Raw genomic sequence first — 20,138 nt, forward strand, 5'->3', positions numbered from 1 at the left:
TAATTGCAGTGGTTACAATGTGGTTTATGGGCGTAAAAAATTAGTGGATGCTGCACACACCGTGGGAGTAAGACTTTTCACTGCATACTGTTGATTTACTTAAAAACATATAAACCAGGGGCACCTGGGTGGCTCAGTGGTTGAGCGTCTGCCTTTTGCTCAGGTGGTGATCCCGGGGTCCTGGTATCGAGTTCCACATTGGGCTCCCTGCAGGTAAACTGCTTCTCCCTCTGCCTATGTCTGCCTCTCTCTCATGAAAAAATCTTTTTAAAAACCCATATAAACCATATATTACCTATTCACCTGAATGAAAGCATTTTGAGGAGGTAGGCCACCTGGCGCCCATCCCTCACCCCCCTTCTCCACCCTCCCGCCGACCTGCCCTCGAGCACCCCCAGTGGAGCCGGCAGGGAGCACTCCGGACTGCCACACGCGGGCTCTAGAAGCCCTGCAGAGCGCACGCGCAGACATGGCAGTGCGCATGCGCCGGGGCTTGGGCGCGAAGTCCGAGCGTGAGCCTTTCAGTGTGGCGAGGCGCCGGGCGGGCGAGGTGAGCTGGCGCGTGGGGGCGTCCGGGCTAGCGTGTGAGCCGCGCGCGGGCAGCCCGGGATGGAACGTGGTGGGAGGAGACCTGAAGGCTAGGGGCCGGCACTCCTGAAGGCGGGAGCCTCTGGCCGGCGGTGGAGCCTCCCTGAGGGGCCAAGGCATGTTGGGCCGACTTGGAGACAGTGCAGGGAGAGGGCCGGGGTGCTCCTCCGCGTGAGGAGACAGCGGCAGTAGTGACCCTTATGGGGAAAGGGCTTGGACAAGGAGGCTGCGAAGACCAGGGTGGGGGGGTGGTGCTGAGGAGCGCCGGCATGGGGGCGCCTCACCGCGCCGTGGTGCGCCTCAGTTCCCCAGCCTCCGTGGGCAGTCCTCGCAGGCCCGGGCCAACGCCTTCTCTGGGCCTGTGGGAACACCGGCTGTCGGCTGGGGCCGCCACGCCCCCACACCAGGCCCCATCCCGGAACCCCAGAGCCTCTGACACCCCAGGCCCTGCTTCGAGCTCAAGCCACGCCCCTACCCATTCCAGGCATCTGCCCCAGACCCGGTTCCCACACAGACCCCAAGACTGACACCTCAGGCCCCGTCCCCCTGGACTCCAGGCTCCACCTTGAGCTTAGGCCACACCCCTACCCTCTCTAGGGGTCCACCCAGGCCCCGCTCCAGGACCCCCGTTCCCACTTTTTTCTCCCTATGGAGGCTCCTGGGTCCCACTTCTGTCCTGCCCCGCTGTGCTGCTCCTGCCTCTCTCTCCCTGCTCCCCTCCACCTCAGTTCCCTCTTCTGTCAGTCTCTCCCGTCTGCCCTGGATACGCCCCTCCTTTCCCAGCTTGGCCTCTCCCATCTGCTCTTCCTCCCTTCCTTGCCCCAGTCCTCAGCTCTGCCCCTGCTCTCTGCCTTGCCTTGCTCTGCTATTCTCTAGCCTTGGAACCTCTCTTCCATTTGTTCCTTCCCGTCCCTGCTTCCTCCTTCCACCATAACCTCTGCTCATCCAGGATGGCTTGGCTCCATTCCCTTCTCTGAAAGCTCTTCTCCACTCTGAAATCAAGGGACACTTTTTTTTAAAAAGTATTTAACATGTTAAATACGGGCTTTTTTTTTTTTTTTTTTAGGTGCCCTTTTTGTTTGTTTTAAGTATTTAATGTGTTAGCTACTTTTGTTACTACTTTTTTTAAAAAAAGGTTTATTTCTTTATTTTGGGGGAGGGGCAGAGGGGGAAGGAGGACGCTGACTCTCAGCTAAGTGCAGAGCTCCATCCTGAACTCTGTCAGTGAGATGACCTGAGCTGAAATGCAAGAGTCAGATGCCTAACTGATTGAGCCACCCAGGTGCCCCATTACTACTTTTTCACATGACTTCCTCCATGTTTCCCAGGAGTGCAATTATGACTTATTACAGAAATAGTGAAAATAAGAGGGATGACATCCTGTAAATTTTAACACAGGACCCAAATTAACAGTTTTCAATAGTCAAGAAGAATGAAAATATACATTTGTTTCAGGAGGTTCCCAAAGTCCGCCAAACAGAGAAATAAACAAAAAATAATTGATAAAACTAAAAAAAAAAAAAAACTAGGAATAAAAAATAATAATAAATATATGAGAAAACAAAAATAGTAGCATTGGAATTGGCAGCTAGTGCTGGAATAAATATCTCTTTGGGATAAAAGAAAAGTGGCAATAAAGAACAAACAATAGAAATAATTTAAAAACTAGGAATAAAGCAACATCATTCTTTAATAAAGTTGCATATTTATTAAGATTTAATATTATAAGAATACTATGTTCAATCATGTATTAGTATATTTCAGTTTCAAGCAAATGGATGATTTTTCTGGAAAAAGATTTCTTAAAACTGAGGTCAAAAAGTGGAAAATCTTAATAGACCAATGTGCATTGAAAAGTACTGAAATAAGTTGTGAAACAATTGGTTGACTGGTTAGAGAGCCTTCTGTCCAGATTATTTCAGTGGGACTGAGAGTTAGAAAATAAAGATTGGGGGATCCCTGGGTGGCGCAGCGGTTTAGCGCCTGCCTTTGGCCCGGGGCGTGATCCTGGAGACCGGGGATCAAATCCCACGTCGGGCTCCTGGTGCATGGAGCCTGCTTCTCCCTCTGCCTATGTCTCTGCTTCTCTCTCTCTGTGTGTGACTATCATAAATAAATAAAAAATAAAAAAAAAGAAAATAAAGATTGGGTAAAAAAATGTTAGGAAGAAAAATAAAATGTTGAGAATTACTGAGGTAAGTGGTTAAGACTTGGATGATATGGATGTAGAATAAGATAAGACTGAACTCCAAAATATAGAAACCTAAGGGAAGCAGAGCTAAGAATGTATGAAAAAGGAGTGCTGAAGGTACCTTCTGAGGAGGAGGCCCATGGCCTTCCTTTCAGCACTTGTGAACTGGAGGCCTTGGCCCTTCATGGTCATAGTTCCCCTTTCTGGTACAGGAGAAAGGATTGCTACACCCCATTGCCCATGAGCTTAGCTAGTCTAGGGAGACAAGCTGTTGTGATCTCACACTCATTTCCAGTAATGCTTTCTCAGGATCCTTTCCTGGAAACTGCAGACCTGTACTTTAAATTCAGGCAGGGCATCACACATCCCAAAAAGGAAGGAGGATAGCAAACTTGGTAATTGGTAGTGGCAGGAAAGATTTTAGAAAAAAAGGACACTCTTTTCACACCCTATCCCAGAATGGATTCCAGCCAAAGAATTAAAATGAAATGTTTAAATAAAGCAATAATGAAATGCAATTGCCTATTTATTTCTAAATAGTGATAAATTATACTTTAAAATGTTAAAATTTGGGGCGCCTGCATGGCTCAGTGATTGGGCACCACCCTTCGGTTCAGGTCGTGATCCCAGAATCTGGGATTGAGTCCCACATCGGGCTCCCTTCAGGGAGCCTGCTTCTCCCTCTGCCTGTGTCTCTGCCTCTCTCTATGTCTCTCATGAATAAATAAATTTTTTTAAAAATGTTAAAATTCTACAAAGACTAAAGAGAAGATGTGGCATAGATAGAATTTTTTTAAAGCAAGTAGGACAAGGAATATATTTCATTTTTAAAAAGATTTTTTTTTAATTTATTCATGAGAGACATAGAGAGAGAGGCATAGATATGAGATGGATAGAGGCAGAGGGAGAAGCAGGTTCCATACAGGAAGCCTGATGCGGGACTCGATCCTGGGACTCCAGGATCATGCCCTGAACCAAAGGCAGACACTTGACTGCTGGGCCATCCAGGTGTCCCAGGAATATCCTTCATTTATATATAGTCTTTACCAATCAGCACCAGACACACCCTAGTGGAAAGAAGGTAAAGAATAGGTGTAATTTATAAAGGGCCAATTAAATCTGAATAAAAAGGTAAGCTTCATTATTAATTTAAAGAAATGCAAAATTAAAAAGTGAAAAGATATTTTTCATCTAGTAACAGATTTTGAGGAATGATAATGTTCTTGCTAGGCAGAATTAGTTACATAATTGCGGGACCTAATGCAAAATGAAATATGAGGCCCCTTGTTTAAAATATGAAAAATCTCAAGATAGCAACGGCAGAACATTAAACGAAGCTTGAGGCCTTTCTTAGCATAGGGCCTTGTATGACTACACTGGTTGCGTGCCAATGAAGCTGGCCTATTGGCTTGCAAGATGGCTATCTAATCTTATGTATTGAGATTGGAAGAGAAAATTAGTAGAAGCCTTCCTTGTATGAATGTACTATTCTACCATGGTTCTTTCTCCCCTCAAACACTATTGTCTGATTCTTTTCAATTAGAACGTTCTGGAGGATGTGTAGTGATAGCTCATGGTGGTTTTAATTTCTATTTCTGTAATGCAGTTGAGCCCCATTTCATGTCGGCCATTTAGCTATGTTTTGTGCAATACCTGATCAGATCTTTTAACTTTTTTCTCTTGTTAATATGACTCTTTCTTCCTGATTTGTAGGAATTCTTTAAATATTTTGCATATGAATCCAGTCCTTTGTAGGATACATGTTTTATAAGGTTCTTTACTTAACTTTGTATAATACAAAACCATTTTAACTCATTTTTTTTAAAGTGAAATTCTTCTGTGGTTCATCAAATTAATTCAGTGTATTGTATTTGGGGTTCAAGTCTCTTTTCCCTTCAGTGCTATTTTTGAAATATTTCAAGCCTGTGCCTGTGGATTTTCCAGACCTGGGGATGGTACTGAGATAGCATCTTATCTGGAGATGTGCAAATTTCTGTGAATGTGTATTTAGGCATTTGTGTGAAATTAAGTAATTCCTTTTGCTTCAAATCACCTCCACCCCATTGTTCAGTCCTAACTGTGTAGTCCATATGTAAGTCTCTCTGTAATTTCTACAGGTCCTGGGTTTCTATATCTTTTTTTCATATGCTACAACTCTACCCACCATCTTCCACAACAGTGTGTTCTAGAGCAGCCTGCCTTTTAGAGTACCTCTATCCTGTGAAGGGCCAATCTGTAAAGATGCTGCACGTGACAGACGTTTTGGAGATCTTGAAGAATCCCCAGCTCTTCCATCTACGTGCTCAAGAAGAGAATCCAGAAGCCATCTCCTTAAGAAATCCAGAGTCTCTGAAAGTTTCTCATCAGAAGTTTAGGCATTTTCAGTATCTTTCAGTGACTGGGCCTCACCAAGCTGTGAGCCAAATCCAGGAGCTCTGCCGTCAATGGCTGCAGCCAGAGACCCACACCGAGGAGCAGATGATGGAGCAACTGGTGTTGGAACAGTTTCTGAACACCCTACCAGAGGAGCTTCAGACCTGGGTGAGGTCAAAACAGCCTCAGAACAGCATGGAGGCAGGAACCCTGGTGGCCAATTTGATACAAGCATGTGGAGAGAAAGGTAAGAGAGAGAGAAAGGAAGCAACTAGGCATTTCCATTAATTGAACATCCTCTGGATGCAATAGGAGATGAATAAAAATTTGTCAAATGACTAAATAAAAGAATGAATTTTTTTAACCTTTTTTTAAAATTTTTATTTATTTATGATAGTCACACACAGAGAGAGAAAGAGAGAGAGAGAGGCAGAGACATAGGCAGAGGGAGAAGCAGGCTCCATGCACCGGGAGCCCGACATGGGATTCGATCCCGGGTCTCCAGGATCGCACCCTGGGCCAAAGGCAGGCACTAAACCGCTGCGCCACCCAGGGATCCCTGAAAGAATGAATTTTATAATCCATTCTAATCTGCCTTATATAAGAAGAAAGAAATTTGGGGTTTGGCTTTTGCCTTTAATATTTACTATTTCTCTGAGAGTACCTCTTCTCTCCAGCTTTGCTCCTTCCTGTTTTATTTCTTAATCAGCCTAAACTTTAGTGTCAACATGAAACAAAACAACACAGCCCAAAAAAGAGGGGCATAAAGTGTGGGAGATATGAGACCTGGAAATTTAACCTCTACCAAAATTTGACCTCTTGGAAACTCAAGTTATTAGCTTGGGCTAAAGGTATTTTAATAATAGAAGAATAATAGTCCTTTGAATAAAAGTGATACTAACTAAAAACAAAGGATTGTTTAGGGGTATTTTATAGAGAGATGGACAGACAGAGGGATAGACAGAGTCAGGCAAGGGGACAAAAAATATGAATATGAGACCACAGTTACCTCTGGAGAGAAGGCTGGGGGTGGACAGGAAAAAGCACATGGGTGGATGTAAATTATTGGGAATTTTCTAGATTGGGGGTTGGGTAGTGAATTCACATTTCTTAATTATACTTAAACATATAAATGAATAAATTTAAAGTAAATAGGGTCATACATGATTTAATATGGATATTATGAATTAAGGATTATTATTAATCCAATTCTGTGCACCTGCATTTCTTAAAAGGATTTTAAAGATGCTAATAGTGAACATGTTGAATATATTCATTGTTCTAGGCATTTTATAAATACTAATTTATTTAATTTTCTTAATAGCTCTTGAAATAGGTGTTACCCTTATTCTATAGATGAGGACACAGACATATAAGGAAGTTGAGATACTTGCCCGTGACCCCATGATTAGTAATTGTCAGAGTCGGGATTCAGACCTGGGCAGGTGGCTCCAGCATCTATACTCTGATCCTGGTGTTCTACTGTCTCAGGTGGACATAGGGGACATTGTACCAGAAGTTAAAAACTTGCCCAAAGGCCCTGGGCTATTGATGGAGCTGGAATTTGGGGGAAAGGAAAGAGAGCTCCGTAGGATATGAGAATGAAACAACAGATTAATGAAAGGTGCACTTGGGAAGACTATAGGCGGGGAAGGCCTTCAAGGTTCAGGTTTCTGTAGGGAATGTAGCCATCTTCTAGGTCAGTGAATGACAAAGATGGAGGAAAAGCTTTAAGAGCGGCCCCTTTTAAAAATGCTTGTGTGCTTTATATATGTAATGTTTAATCCTTACAAGATCCCTTAGAATTATTATTTCCATTGTACAATTGAGAAACTGAGGTTCCCTGGTGATTACAAGCAGACATAAAGAAGGAACTTCCACTTTATTTGGAAGGCAGTGGGGAGCTATTGAGGAGTTTCGAGCTGGGGAATGCCCAGAGCTCTTGTTTGGAACTTGCTATACTGAGGAGAAAAGATGTCTATGGCTTTTCTCTTATAGGAAGTCCAGGACGGCTGCTGTCTTCCAGGACAGGAAGGATGGTGTGGGTGGCCAGCCACTTTCTATGTCTCTGGGTACTGCCAGACGGGACTCAGTTCCATGGTCATTCCTTTGTCTCTTGCAGGTTTCTCTCCTCAGGACTTTGTACTTGCAGAAGAGAGGAACAGCAAAGAACAGCAAAAGGAGGACACAGAGATGTCTGACAGTCCCGTATCTGCGGGATCCCAGGTAAGTCAAGCTTCTGATTTGGTTCTCCAATATGGGGATCTCACTTTCCCTATCAAATTAAACCACATTCTCATTTTCTTTAAGTCTTTATATAAATATCACTTAACCTTTTCCTGGCTAGCCTATTTAAAATCCTTTTCTGACTCTTTATATCCCCTTTCCCTGCTTTATTTTTCTCTCTTGGACTTAGACCATCCCACATACCACACACTTAACATTTTCCCTTTTTTTCTATCTCAAATTGTTTTGTTTTGTTTTAGTATTCCATTTTACACCCAGTGTTGGCTCATGCAAAACAATCCTTATGTGGTTTGCACTGTTATCCTCCTTTTTATATGTGAAACAAATGGCAGCTGTTATAGGGACATGATACTATTATGAGGTTTTATTATTTTTTTCAAAAATGTTCTCCTTAACGTTCTTGTTAAATCATTTTTTTTAAAAAGATTTATTTATTTACTTTAGAGGGGGAGAGGAGGAGAGGGAGACAGAATCCTGAGCAGACTCCACACTGAGTGCAGAGCCTGATACAGGGCTTGACCTCATGACCCTGAGATCATAACCCAAGAGTCAGATGCTTAACTGATTGCACCATCCAGATGCCCCTTAAATCATATTTTGAAACCTAAGAGATAATGAAATTAATATGCTACATTTCCTTTAGAACCAGAAAAAACCTCATGGAGGTTGGCAATTAGAAGAAATTGTCTAAAATGACTTCTTGAGGAGGAGATAAGGAAAAAAGTTTGAGAAACACTGTTGTAAAAGACTTGCTCCTGAGAATAGCCCTGTGTCCCTACAGTGTCCATCAACGGGAAGCTATGACTTAGCTTCAGCTGGTCGGTGCCATGTGAGAATGTGGGTCCAGGACTCTAGATCTTCTGATTTTAAAACTCCAGTTAATAATAGTAAATCTATAAATTTTTTGTGCTTGGCAGTTAATACGAATTTTAAATACAATAATAAAATAAACCCATAATAAAAGCCAAATAAACCCTTTGTAGGAGCTAGGCAGCCAATGTATGACTTCTAGTTTAAATCAGTTGTCCATTGATCTGCATAATGTTTTCCTGAAAACATAGAAGATGTATATTAATAAAATATATATCAAATTCTTATGTAGTCTTCTAGTATCTGCTTTTTATTTATTTTTTTTAATTTTTTTTTCGAGTACCAGTCAACTTTTATTGGATATTAATTGTGAATTAAGCAATGGAAGGATTCAGGGATGCCAGGCAAAAGTCATGGTCAGGAATGCCAAATGTGCTTCCACACTGGGCCCTCTTCAGTGGTACTTGCGTAGCCGTTCATGTTTGAGCTCCTTGTAAGAACGACAGTAGTTGAAAAGCACATAAGCAGCCAGCACCATAGAAATCCCAGCAACGCCCCCTTTCTTCACATTGATATACATGTTGTAATACCAGTAGTAACGTCTTTGAAATGCTCCAGCAATGCCCTTAGGGGTGAAATCCCGCATCAGTATACAGCCTTGCAGGTCTCCTAGTTTCACCTCCATGAGCTTCTTTTCCTTCACTGGTACGGGCGACGCCATCTTGGAGTCCTGGGTGTCCCTAGTATCTGCTTTTTAAATTCAACCTTCAGGATACCTGGGTGGCACAGTCGGTTGAGTGTCCAACTCTTGGTTTCAGCTCGGGTCATGATCTGGGGGTCATGGGGGGCTTTTTGGGGTCATGGGGGTCATGGGGCTCATGTTGGGCTTTTTTCTCAGTGTGGAGTCACCTTAGGTTTCTCTCTGCTCCTCCCACACAGGGTACGTGTGCATGCATACTGAGTGTGCTCTCTCTGCCTTTCAAACAAATAAATCTAAAAATTAATTAACTCAACCATAGGTTATCAAGATTATTGTAACTATAGTTAATTGGTTTACATTTCTGGACTATTATTCCTTTGTGTGACTATACTGTAATATATTTACTCTAAATGGACATTTGGATTGTTTCCAGGTTTTGGATGTTACAAACAACATTGTTAATAATATAAACATCAGGGGCACCTGGGTGGCTTAGTTGATTAAATGTCTGGCTCTTGATTTTGGTTCAGGTCATGGTCTCAGGGTTGTGAGATAAGCCCCACATTGGGCTCCACAGCAGATGTGTGGCCTGCTTAAGATTCGCTCTCTCTCCCCTCCTCCACTTCACATATGCTTATGTGCTTTCTCCCTCCCTCCCTCCCTCCCTCTCTCTCTCTCTCTCTTTCTCTCTAGCTTAAAAAAAAAAAAAAAAGAATGTAAATGTCTTCAAGTACACACAAGCAAAAATATACCTAGGAATGTAATTTCTGGGTTGACAGTGGTTTACCAATTTACATTTCCCTTAGCATCTAATAAGAGATCCCATAGGTCCACATTCTGGACAACATTTGGTATTGCCAGACTTACTGATACTTTTTAAAATTTTTGTCAGTTGAATAAATATAAATCGTTCTTTGTCATGTTGATTTGCATGTCTCTGTTTATTAATAAGATTGAATATCTCTTTATTAATAAGATGGAAAATTTCTTTATGAGCTCTTTGGGTTTTACAGATGAGTCACTGAGACTTAACTAACCCACACTCACAAAGATTGCAAGAACCAGAGTGAGGACTTAAATCTAACTCTCTCTGATTCCTGAGGCTGAGGCTGCTTAGCTTTAATGATGCACATTCATTATTTCCTTATAAAGTGGCTTAAAAGAATCTTTTGCCTCTAATCCAAATGTGTAGTAATTAGCAGCAGAACTCTCAGAAATATTCCCCTTCTTACTGTAAGACAAGGAAAGGTACAGTACTAGGTCCCTGTACCCTCTGGATTAAAACACTTGGATAAGACGCTTTCTGCCAGTTTGAATGCTTTATGTTCAGTCCTCTCTCTCATTAGGGTCCTTCACCCTCCTTGGGATAATTTCTGGATTTTGATAATTTGGAAGTGTTTCTGGTATTTTAGGATTTGGTGACTTTCAAGGATGTGGTTGTGGACTTCAGCCCAGAGGAGTTAACCTACCTTAGTGCTGCTCAGAGGAACCTCTACCGGGAGGTGATGCTAGAGAATTATAGGAACCTGGTCTCCTTAGGTAAGGCTGCCTTCTCCATGAAACTTGGTTTCTGCCCACTATGGAGTGGTTCTCAGCTCTTCTGTTGTCACATCAGAAATGTCAGTAATAGTGGTTCACCATGTCAGTGAATATCAACCCAAATCAGAGGCAATATTTTAATATCAAATTCAGTTACTTAGGGGCACCTACATGGCTCAGTGGTTGAGTGTCTGCCTTTGGCTCAGGTCATGATCCTAGGGTCCTGGGATCAAGTCCTGCATTGGGCTCCCCACAGGGAGCCTGCTTCTCCCTCTGCCTATGTCTCTGCCTCTCTCGGTGTCTCTCATGAATAAATAAATAAAATCTTTTAAAAATAATTAAAAATTCAGTTACTCATAATAGAGCTAACACTGAATACTTAATATGTACAATCTGAGCACTGTACATGTCCTAATTCTTTAAATTGTTGCACTAGTCCTATGAGGGGGAGGTATATTTCCTGTTACTTTTATTATAATGCCATTTTACAAGCAGAGTCATGGGAAAGTTAAATTACTGTTCTAAAACCACCCAGCTACAAAGTGGCAAGTTGGGAGTTGACCCTAAGTGATTCAGCTCTAGAATATGCTCCCTTAAATTGACTATACTGCCAGACAAGGGTGGGCTTCATCAGGTCTTGGCATAGTAGAAGACTCCTAGTGATGCTTTTTGAATGGGTGAAGGAATTGATTAAAATTTCAGGACCTCCACTGTCTTCTACTAGACTTAAAGTTTAAGAGCCAGTCTCTCTTCACATCCAGAGGTAAGATTGTTTACCTCTTGCCACAAGCTAAATATTTTTTGTTACTGGTGCCAGGATCCTCATTTCAGTGGCTTTTTGGGGGGGCCTGAAATCTCCTGACACATGCAACCAAACAATTCCAATGGCAGCAAGCTGGTGCTCTAGTTCTTGTGATGTCCGAGACCTGTATGGGGAGATAGAAGTGCCCTACCTCAAACCTGGCACAAGGGTGTATAATTGAGGGGCACCTGAGTGGTGCAGTAGGTCACGGGTCTGACTCTTGGTTTTGGCTCAGGTCATGGTCTCAAGGTCCTGGGATTGAGCCCCGCATCAGACTCTATGCTCAGTGCAGAGTCCACATGAGATTTTCTCTCCTTCTCCCTCTGCCCCGCCAGCTCATGCATGCATGCTCTCCCCGCTCCTGGATGAATGAATGAATGAATGAATGAATGAATGAATGAATAAATATTTTTAAAAAGAGTGTGTCATTTGAACTGGTACTTCTATTGGTCACAAAGAAGGCAAAGGGGAGTGCCTTTTCCAATATAACTCTTCTCTCAGTTACCACATTTATGACTTAAATAGAGGGAATAAATCAGTTTTACCTTTTTTGCCCTCATGCAGTGATGTGGAAGCATTTCTGTCTTCTTGTGGGGCATTGGCTTCTTGTATCACTGTTGTTTTGGGGTTAATAGAGATCTTACATGTCACTCAGGATTCTATCTTCTCAGGTGTGGAATGAGTACAGTGGGCTATACAGAAGTTTATTTTAGGTAGTATATCTCGTTGGCCTTCTGTTTTAGTGAAGAGAGAGCAGACCTCAAGCTCTGAGCTGTAGATAGGCAACCAAAACTAGGTAGCACTCAATAAAATTAATTTCAATTGAATTTATTGCTGTATCATCTTCAGAGCTGTTTTCTTTTTTGCAAGTGGCATCAATTTCTGTTTTTAAAGTTGATAAAAAGCTGCCATTTAAATAAGTGTATTTTTGTTAAAAGAGATAATCTAAAGAAAAGTATCAAATACCAAATGTTACTATGAGTGGCACATAGATAGCCCCAGAATGTGAGGGTCATTAATAAGTTTGTCCATGAAATTGTCAGTGTGCCAGGTTTTGGTATAGGTGTTGGGGTTACACAATGGATGAGGATTCCTGTTTTGGTGGGTATTACTAATTCTAATAGGGTGAGACATATAATAAATAAGGAAATAATGAGGTGGTGTCTTAGCTTGTTCAGTCTGTTATAACAATACCACACAGTGAGCAGCTTCTAAACAACATATTTATTTCTCATAGTTCAGGAGTCTGGAAGTCCAAGATCAGGGTGCCAGCACTGCCAAGTGAGGGCTGTCTTCTAGGTCACAGGTTTCTTATTGTCTCCTCACTAGGCTGAAAGGGCTAGAGACTCTCCGTGAATCCTTTTTTTTTTATAAGGACACTAATCCCATTCATGAAGGGGCATTCTCATGACCTAAGCACCTCTCAGAGGCCGACTTAATAACATCACAGTGGGCATTAGGATTTTTAATAGGTGAATTTTGGGGGATACAAACATACAAACATTTGCAGACCACCTGGTGGTCTGCAAATGACTGAAGTTTGGAAAACAACTAGGGGAGAGGGAGTAGGAGCATTTTCAGACAAAGAGAATGAAGGTATTATAGGAGGAAAAGAACCGCATGTTGTTTACATTTTGAGCAGCTATGACATCAGATCCCCCGTGCTGAAGTAGAGACCCCAGCACACTGTCCTGTTTTTTACTCCAGAGCAGTTTTTCAACCTTGGCACAACTGACATTTGGGCAGATCATTCCTTCTGTGGGGAAATGTCCTGGGCATTGCAGGATGTTTAACGACATCCTCGGCCTCTGTACTAGATCAGATATTCATAGCCTTCCTTCCTCTCCCTGAACTTATGATGATCAAAAATGTCTCCATTTGGGCCCAAAGCATTAGAAACAGGCTTCACTTTTCTTTTTTCTTTTCTTTTCTTTTCTTTTCTTTTCTTTTCTTTTCTTTTCTTTCTTTTTCTTTTTTAAAGACTTTATTTATTTATTCATGACAGAGAGAGAGAGAGGCAGAAACAGAAGCAGGCTCCACGCCGGGAGCCCAACACAGGACTCAATCCCAGGACTCCAGGACGGCGCCCTGGGCCAAAGGGAGGCGCCAAACCGCTGAGCCACCCAAAAATCCCCTTCACTTCTCTTTTGTGTGAATTTGCATTTTCCTTATTATCTCAGAGTCTTTAGAGCCTCGGCTGGGAGTTCCTGTGGATGCAGGGCAGAACCCCCAAGTTATGAGTCTCCTTCTTCAACAGGGTACCAGTTCTCTAAGCCCGACATTATCTCACAGCTGGAAGAGGAAGAGTCACATGTGAGGGAGGAAGACATCAATACAGACAAATGTCAAGGTGAGCAGTGAGGGGGAGGCCCATGGAGACGAATCATGGGAAGACACCCCCAGTCAGTCGGGATTGTCTGTTCAGGCAAGGGAGAGACAGGGCTGATCGACGCTTTCATCTCGGGGCTCACAAGGCTTCACCACTGAGTGTGCACCTACTACTATTTTCATCTTCTTTTCCTGCAGTCTGAGTGACTCTCCTGCCTAGTTCCAGGGAGGCCCATTTCCCTTTCCTCTGGTATTTCAACTCCTGTGCTTATTCAGACCTTTAGCCTTGCAGCTAGAAATCCTAGGTCTTTCCTCTTTAACTAAGACAAAAACCCTTGGTGTGATACCACTCTTCTTTCCACTTGCTTCCCTTTTGCCAGCTCTTGAGACTTGTTGACACCCAGAGACTCCCTTTCTCTTCCGTCCTTAACCCCCACAATCTGGTTTCCATCCCCCTACATCTGCCAATACACACACACACACACACACACACACACACACAGTCTCTCACTGCCACACTGTGCTACAGCCCCCAGAAGTTCCCTACCAATATCCTTATGGCTCAAGGACAAGAACCTTCTAGACTTTACCTTCTCCAAACTCTGTGACTACAGTATGATACCATTTGCCATCTTTATAAAATCCTTTCCTTCTCTGAATTGGGTCACTATGTGTATCAGCCAGGATCATTGTTGCCTTTCAGGTCCTATTAACGGAAAACCACATGCAAACTGGGATAAGCCATAGGAGGATTGTATTCGCTTATGATACTACTCATTTAGGCTTCATGGATGGCTGGATTTAGGGGCTCAAAGATGTTATCAGGGCCTACTTTAATTTTTTCTTTTCACGCTGCCAACAAATCCTAGGTGTCCTTTCTTGTTCCCGTCCAAGGGCGGGGAGGTGGGGAGAGAGCGTATGCAAACAAGCAGGTGTGTTCAAGAAGCATTGTCAAGAGCGAGGACACTTCTTCCCTAGAAGCCCTTGACACACTTCACCTCATTTTTTCAGTGTTCATTTGGGTCATATCCCATCCCTGAACCAGTAATTGTGCCCAGTTTAATGCCAATCAGGACAGCTCTCTCTGCCTTTTCCTGTGTGGGCAGAGAAGTGGATGTCCAAACAAAATTCAAGGACATACCAAGGGGACTCCTCTATTCGCCTCACTGTTGTTTTCACTGTCTTCTTTAATCTAGTTCATGCACTCTTTGACTCATTCAGTCATTCCACAGATACTTACTGAGCCTTTGTAGTGGGCCAGCCCTGTCCTAGATTCTGTGGATACAGTAACAAGTCAGACAAAATCCTTTCCTTCACAGAGCTTGCATTCTAATGGGGGTGATAGTTGATACACAAACAAATAATAGAGTCTGAGTATAAAGCAGACAGTGATAAATGGGAGGCTGCTTAAGACAGGATAGTCAGGGACACCTGACTCAGCAGGTGGCTGAGCAGTTGAGCATCTGTCTTTGGCTCAGGGTGTGATCCTGGAGTCCTGGGATCGAATCCTTTATCAGGCTTCCTGCATGGAGGCTGCTTCTCCCTCTGCCTATGTCTCTGCCCCCCGCCCCCTGCCCTGTGTCTCTCATGAATGCATAAATAAAATCTTTAAAAAAAAAAAAAAAAGGATAGTCAGATGGAGGGGGAACTATGTTGAAATCTTGAGGAAGAGTGTTGCAGGCAGGGGGAGTAGCAAATACAGAGGCCCCAAGTTTGGAATGTGCTTGGGTGTTCCAGAAAAAGGAGGAAAAGCAATATGGCCTGAGTCAAGTGAAGGGGGATAGGAGATGATGTCAAGGAGATAGACATAGGCCAGCTCACATAGGAATATGTTAAAGAATGTGGATTTCAGGGCAGCCCCGGTGGCGCAACGGTTTAGCGCCGCCTGCAGCCCGGGGTGTGATCCTGGAGACTCAGGATCAAGTCCCACATCAGGCTCCTTGCATGGAACCTGCTTCTCCCTCTGCCTGTCTCTCTGCGCCTCTCTCTCTCTCTCTCTCTCTCTCTCTCTCTCTCTCTGTGTCTCTCATGAATAAATAAATAAAATCTTTAAAAAAAAAAAAAGAATGTGGATTTCATTACAAGTGAGATGTGAAAAAAGTATTAGAGGGTTTTGAGCCAGGGAATGAGGTAGTATTACTGACTCCTTAGAACTGTGCTATCTGATGTGGTAGTCATTAGACATACATAGTTGAATTTACACTAATTAAAATTACATAAATTTAAATTCAGTCATACCAGCCACATTTCAAGTGTTCATTACCTCCATGTCACTAGTGGCTATGTATCAGGTGACAAAAAATATACATTATTGACCTCATTGTAGGACATTCCACTGGGCAGCACTGTTTTTGAAAGATGTCTCTGGCCGTTTATGGAAAGTGGGCTTTAGGAAGACCAGCAGAGAAACCAGCTGGGAGCCTGCTATTGCAGACTAAAGCTGATGGAAGCTGGTGCTGTGATTGTAGAGTACAGATTTGAGGTATTCTCTATGAGGAGAACTGGCAGAACAGCTGTCTCTTAGTCTTCCACGTTTGTCTTCTCTTCAAAGACCACTTCCTAAAAGATCTAATCCGCTGTGATGGGTCCAGTTATCCCTTTCCTGACGATTTCCTAAGCTGTATTCTGGCTCTACTGTTTCATCTGTACTTTGCTCACACAATCTTTTGCTCAGATACTTTGTATCTTCCAGGACATTATGTTCATCTTTGTCTCTTGTCCATTTCTTTCCCACACAGAGAGTTGCCTTTGTAAAACACAAAGTTTTAACTACTTCTAGTCTCTAAAGAAAATCCAAACTTTTAGCAAAACATTTAGATCTCTCCCAATCTGCATAAGATCTGTTCTGTTATTTTGGATCTCTTTCTTCTGTTTCTGCTATAATGATGTGTCTCTGTCAGGAAAGAATAGAAGGAACTTTCACATTTCTTTTAGATTGGGAGAAAAGACCTGAAACCAAAGATCTAACTCCAGAGCAAAGCCTGCCTATGGAAAAGTCATCCTTGGGGGTAGGAATGGAGGATCTGAAGGTAGATAACTTCTGCAGTATCAACATAGGAGAGTATTCTCCTGATGATCCATCAGATTTGTACCAGGACAACCAGAAGAAACTTTTGAGTCCTGTAACAATGAGTAAGCCCAAGACCCTCGCTCAAGAAAGAAGCCACGACAGTGATGATTTTGAGAGAAGCTCAGATCTTACTAAACAATCAGAAGGGCCTCCAGTAAAGGATCCCCAGGAATGTACTACTCCTGAAATTTGCACTAGTCCCCAACTGGCAGATGATGAGCCTTTCCTCCAAGAGAACAGATGTAGATTTTGTGAAAGAACTTTTATTACCCAAACAGCTCGTGAGAGACATGAGCAGATCCATACTGGGAAGAAACCCTTTGAATGTAAACGATGTGGAGAAGCCTTCTACCTCATGCCACACCTCACCAGACATCAGAGGACTCATTCCAATGAGAAGTCCTCTGGATGCAATGAAGGTGGAAAGTCTTTCATTCAGCATACAAATACCTCTGGCCATGTAAGAATTCATAGTCAGGAAGACTACTATGAATGTTTCCAGTGTGGCAGAGCCTTTATCCAGGATGTGCATCTTTTTCAACATCTCCAAGCCCACGAAGCAGCAAAAGCCCTTCCACCTGGGTTGCCCCGCATTAAGACATATTTAATTCGCTATCAGCGGAAACATGACTATGTTGGAGAGAAAGCCTGTCAGTGTTGTGACTGTGGCAAAGCCTTCAGTCGGAGTTCACATCTCATTCAACACTATCGCATCCATGCTCAAGAGAGGCCTTACCAGTGTCAGCTGTGTGGGAAATGTTTCAGCCGACCCTCATACCTCACTCAGCATTATCAACTCCATTCTCAAGAGAAACCTGATGGGGCAATTATTACTGAAAACCTCTAATCAGAGAACATTCTCAACATCTTTGGCAGTTGGACTACAAACAGGCAATCTGTTCCCAAGTTTTTTTAGAAGTGTTTACATATGGTGTCTTTGCCACATGGGATGTGTCAACACAGAGCATGTTAAAAAGATTTTCAAGGTGTGCTAATATTGATTCATCCACAAAGCTGATATAATTGGTAATGTATTACATTGTACTTCATAATTTATCAAATATTGTCATGTACATTTTTTATTTGATCTTTTAAGGAATGCTGCAGTGTACCTAGTGAGCATATTTATTCTATTTTTACAGGTAAAGCAAACTTGAAACTCCAAAGTTATCAGTTGATCTGACCTAGGTTATAAGTAATGAAGTAGGAAAATGAACTCAGGTTTTGTTTTATGTTGAGATTTCATGAGATATTTATTTCATATCTTGATGTTCAAGCCTGGTTTTCTTTATTCCTGCCACATCCCTTCTGAAGAAAAGGTACAGTACTATACTGACTTCAGCTGTCTTCCTCTGTGGTAGGCCCAGCACTGTTTCACATGAAATCAGGCAAGAACATCTACAGTATTAGAGGTTCAGAAAGCTTTCTTAGGGTGAAGTATTGATAGCCACTTATCTTAAGACTTACGAATAGAGGATGATTTTTTGAGACACTAATTCAGAGAAGTGTATTTTTGCTAAATGCTTGTAATTGTTATCGTAAAACAGTTACTGATCAAAGAGAGTCTTTTTGTAGTTTCCTGTAGTTGTTTGAGGGATTGGAGTTTCTTACTTTCCTGTCTTTAAAAAAATTCTGTTTGAGAACTTTCTTGGGCTGTGGCATCATTAGCACAGCCAACCTAAAATCCTAATTCTATGCAGAATACACTTCACTCTTTAAAGGTATGAGCCCTGAATTGCATAAAAATCTCTTGAATACCATATTGCTATATTGTTAAAAGCTCTCCATCACTGCCTTGACTGGTGGTCAATTACAAAGACACTTGGTAACCAGTTAGATCTGAAGTCCCAGAACCTGATTCTTTGCCGGGTAGGGTGAGTTGTTGCTGTTGTTATTCACTACCCTGCTTTTTTTCATCCAGCCATTTTTGAGGTTGATCTACTATGTGTGGCCCAAAGTCATGAAATTAAAAACAAACATGACTCAGCAGAACCTCAGAAGCCAAATGAGTGTTAGCCTCACAGCCTCTCTTCATTTCCAAAGTTCTTGATGAAATAGCCCTCATTGGCTGGCCCTATTTCCTAATAACAGTCTACTCTTCAACCTACTGTAAATTGGTTTCTAATCCTGCCACCATTCCCATAGAGGGACAGGATGTCAATGCATCTTATTGATGGTGATGTCAGTTAGTCTTGATACCTTGATTTAAAGTACTGTCTGCTGGGTTCTTTAAAGTTATTATTTGTAATTAATAAATATCTTGCAGGAGGAACTTTGAGACTATGCAAGTACAGATCTTCCTCAACTTACAATGAAGTTTTATCCTGATAAACGTATCATAAATTGAAAATAAGCTGAAAAGTGCAAGCTTATTCAGTGTAAGCTGAAAGTGCATTTAATATGCTTAACCTACTGAACATCATAGTTTAGCATATTCAACCTTAAAAGTGCTTAGAACACATACTCACCTACAGATGGGCAAAATTATCTAATACAAAGCTTGTTTTATGATTATGTTGAAATTCTCATGTAATTTATTGAATACTGTACTGAAAGTGAAAAACAGAATGATTGTATGGGTACTTAAGGGTTGTAAGTATATCAGCTGTTTATCCTGTGGTTGCAAGGCTGACAGGAAGCTGGGGCTCGCTGCTACTGCCCGGTATCATGAGAGAGTATTGTACTGCATACTGAGGAAAAGATAAAGCTTCAAAATTTGAAGTACAGTTTTTACTGAATGTGTGTTGCTTTTGCACCATTGCAAAGTCGAAAACTCATAAATTGAACAAGTCAGGGACCATCTGTACCCAGTTTCTTTCTTTTTTTCTTTTTTCTTTTTTTTTTTTTCTTCAAGATTTTACTTATGTATTCATGAGAGACACAGAGAGAGAGGCAGATACACAGGCAGAGGGAGAAGCAGGCTCCATTCCATGCAGGGAGCCTGATGTGGGTGGGACTCCATCCTGGGTCTCCAGGACCACACCCTGGGCTGAAGCGGCGCTAAATTGCTGAGCCACCTGGGCTGCCCTGTACCCAGTTTCTCCTCAAACTTTTACCCACTAAATTTTAGCATCTTGGAAGTGGATCTTGCCTAAAGCCAGATCTCTGTGGTATTGTAATAGTGAATCTTTTACTTCTTTCATTCCTTCTACATTTAGAATTCTCCTGTGAGGAAAAGTTGCCCTCCCTATTTATTTATTCAGTAATTTATTTTTATCAATATGAATTCATGGATATTTCTTTTGTTCTATGGACTCTAATGAAATACTATTGTCATTTTGTTCACATTCTTCCACCTTTGGCCATTGGGAACTCTTTCAGGTTGGCTCCTGGGCCTTTTTGACAAGCTCCCATCCTTTTCTGAACATGTCTAACTTGCTACACTCTCCTTAATTTTTCTCACTTCTCCTCCAGGTAAACGTTGTCCTGACCTTTTGTTGGATTCTACCTTCCATCTTGTGAAATCTGCTTCTTTCCCCAGGGCCATCTA

The 20,138-nt window shown here is 42.2% G+C and overlaps 1 protein-coding gene and 1 pseudogene across 1 annotated transcript; one reads left to right on the forward strand and one right to left on the reverse strand.

The window, feature by feature from the left end:
- The first annotated feature begins 486 nt into the window (after positions 1 to 486).
- On the forward strand, positions 487 to 18,893 carry ZIM2 (zinc finger imprinted 2). The gene is made up of 6 exons (XM_077913235.1): positions 487 to 550; positions 4,897 to 5,399; positions 7,275 to 7,378; positions 10,322 to 10,448; positions 13,508 to 13,600; positions 16,513 to 18,893. The coding sequence occupies exons 2-6, from the start codon at positions 4,925 to 4,927 to the stop codon at positions 17,493 to 17,495; spliced, it is 1,782 nt and encodes a 593-aa protein (XP_077769361.1). The 5' UTR covers positions 487 to 550; positions 4,897 to 4,924; the 3' UTR covers positions 17,496 to 18,893.
- On the reverse strand, positions 8,585 to 8,943 carry LOC144323358 (ATP synthase F(0) complex subunit f, mitochondrial pseudogene; annotated as a pseudogene).
- Positions 18,894 to 20,138: the final 1,245 nt, after the last annotated feature.

Source organism: Canis aureus, chromosome 1, assembly GCF_053574225.1.
Source record: "Canis aureus isolate CA01 chromosome 1, VMU_Caureus_v.1.0, whole genome shotgun sequence".
Lineage (NCBI taxonomy): Eukaryota > Metazoa > Chordata > Mammalia > Carnivora > Canidae > Canis > Canis aureus.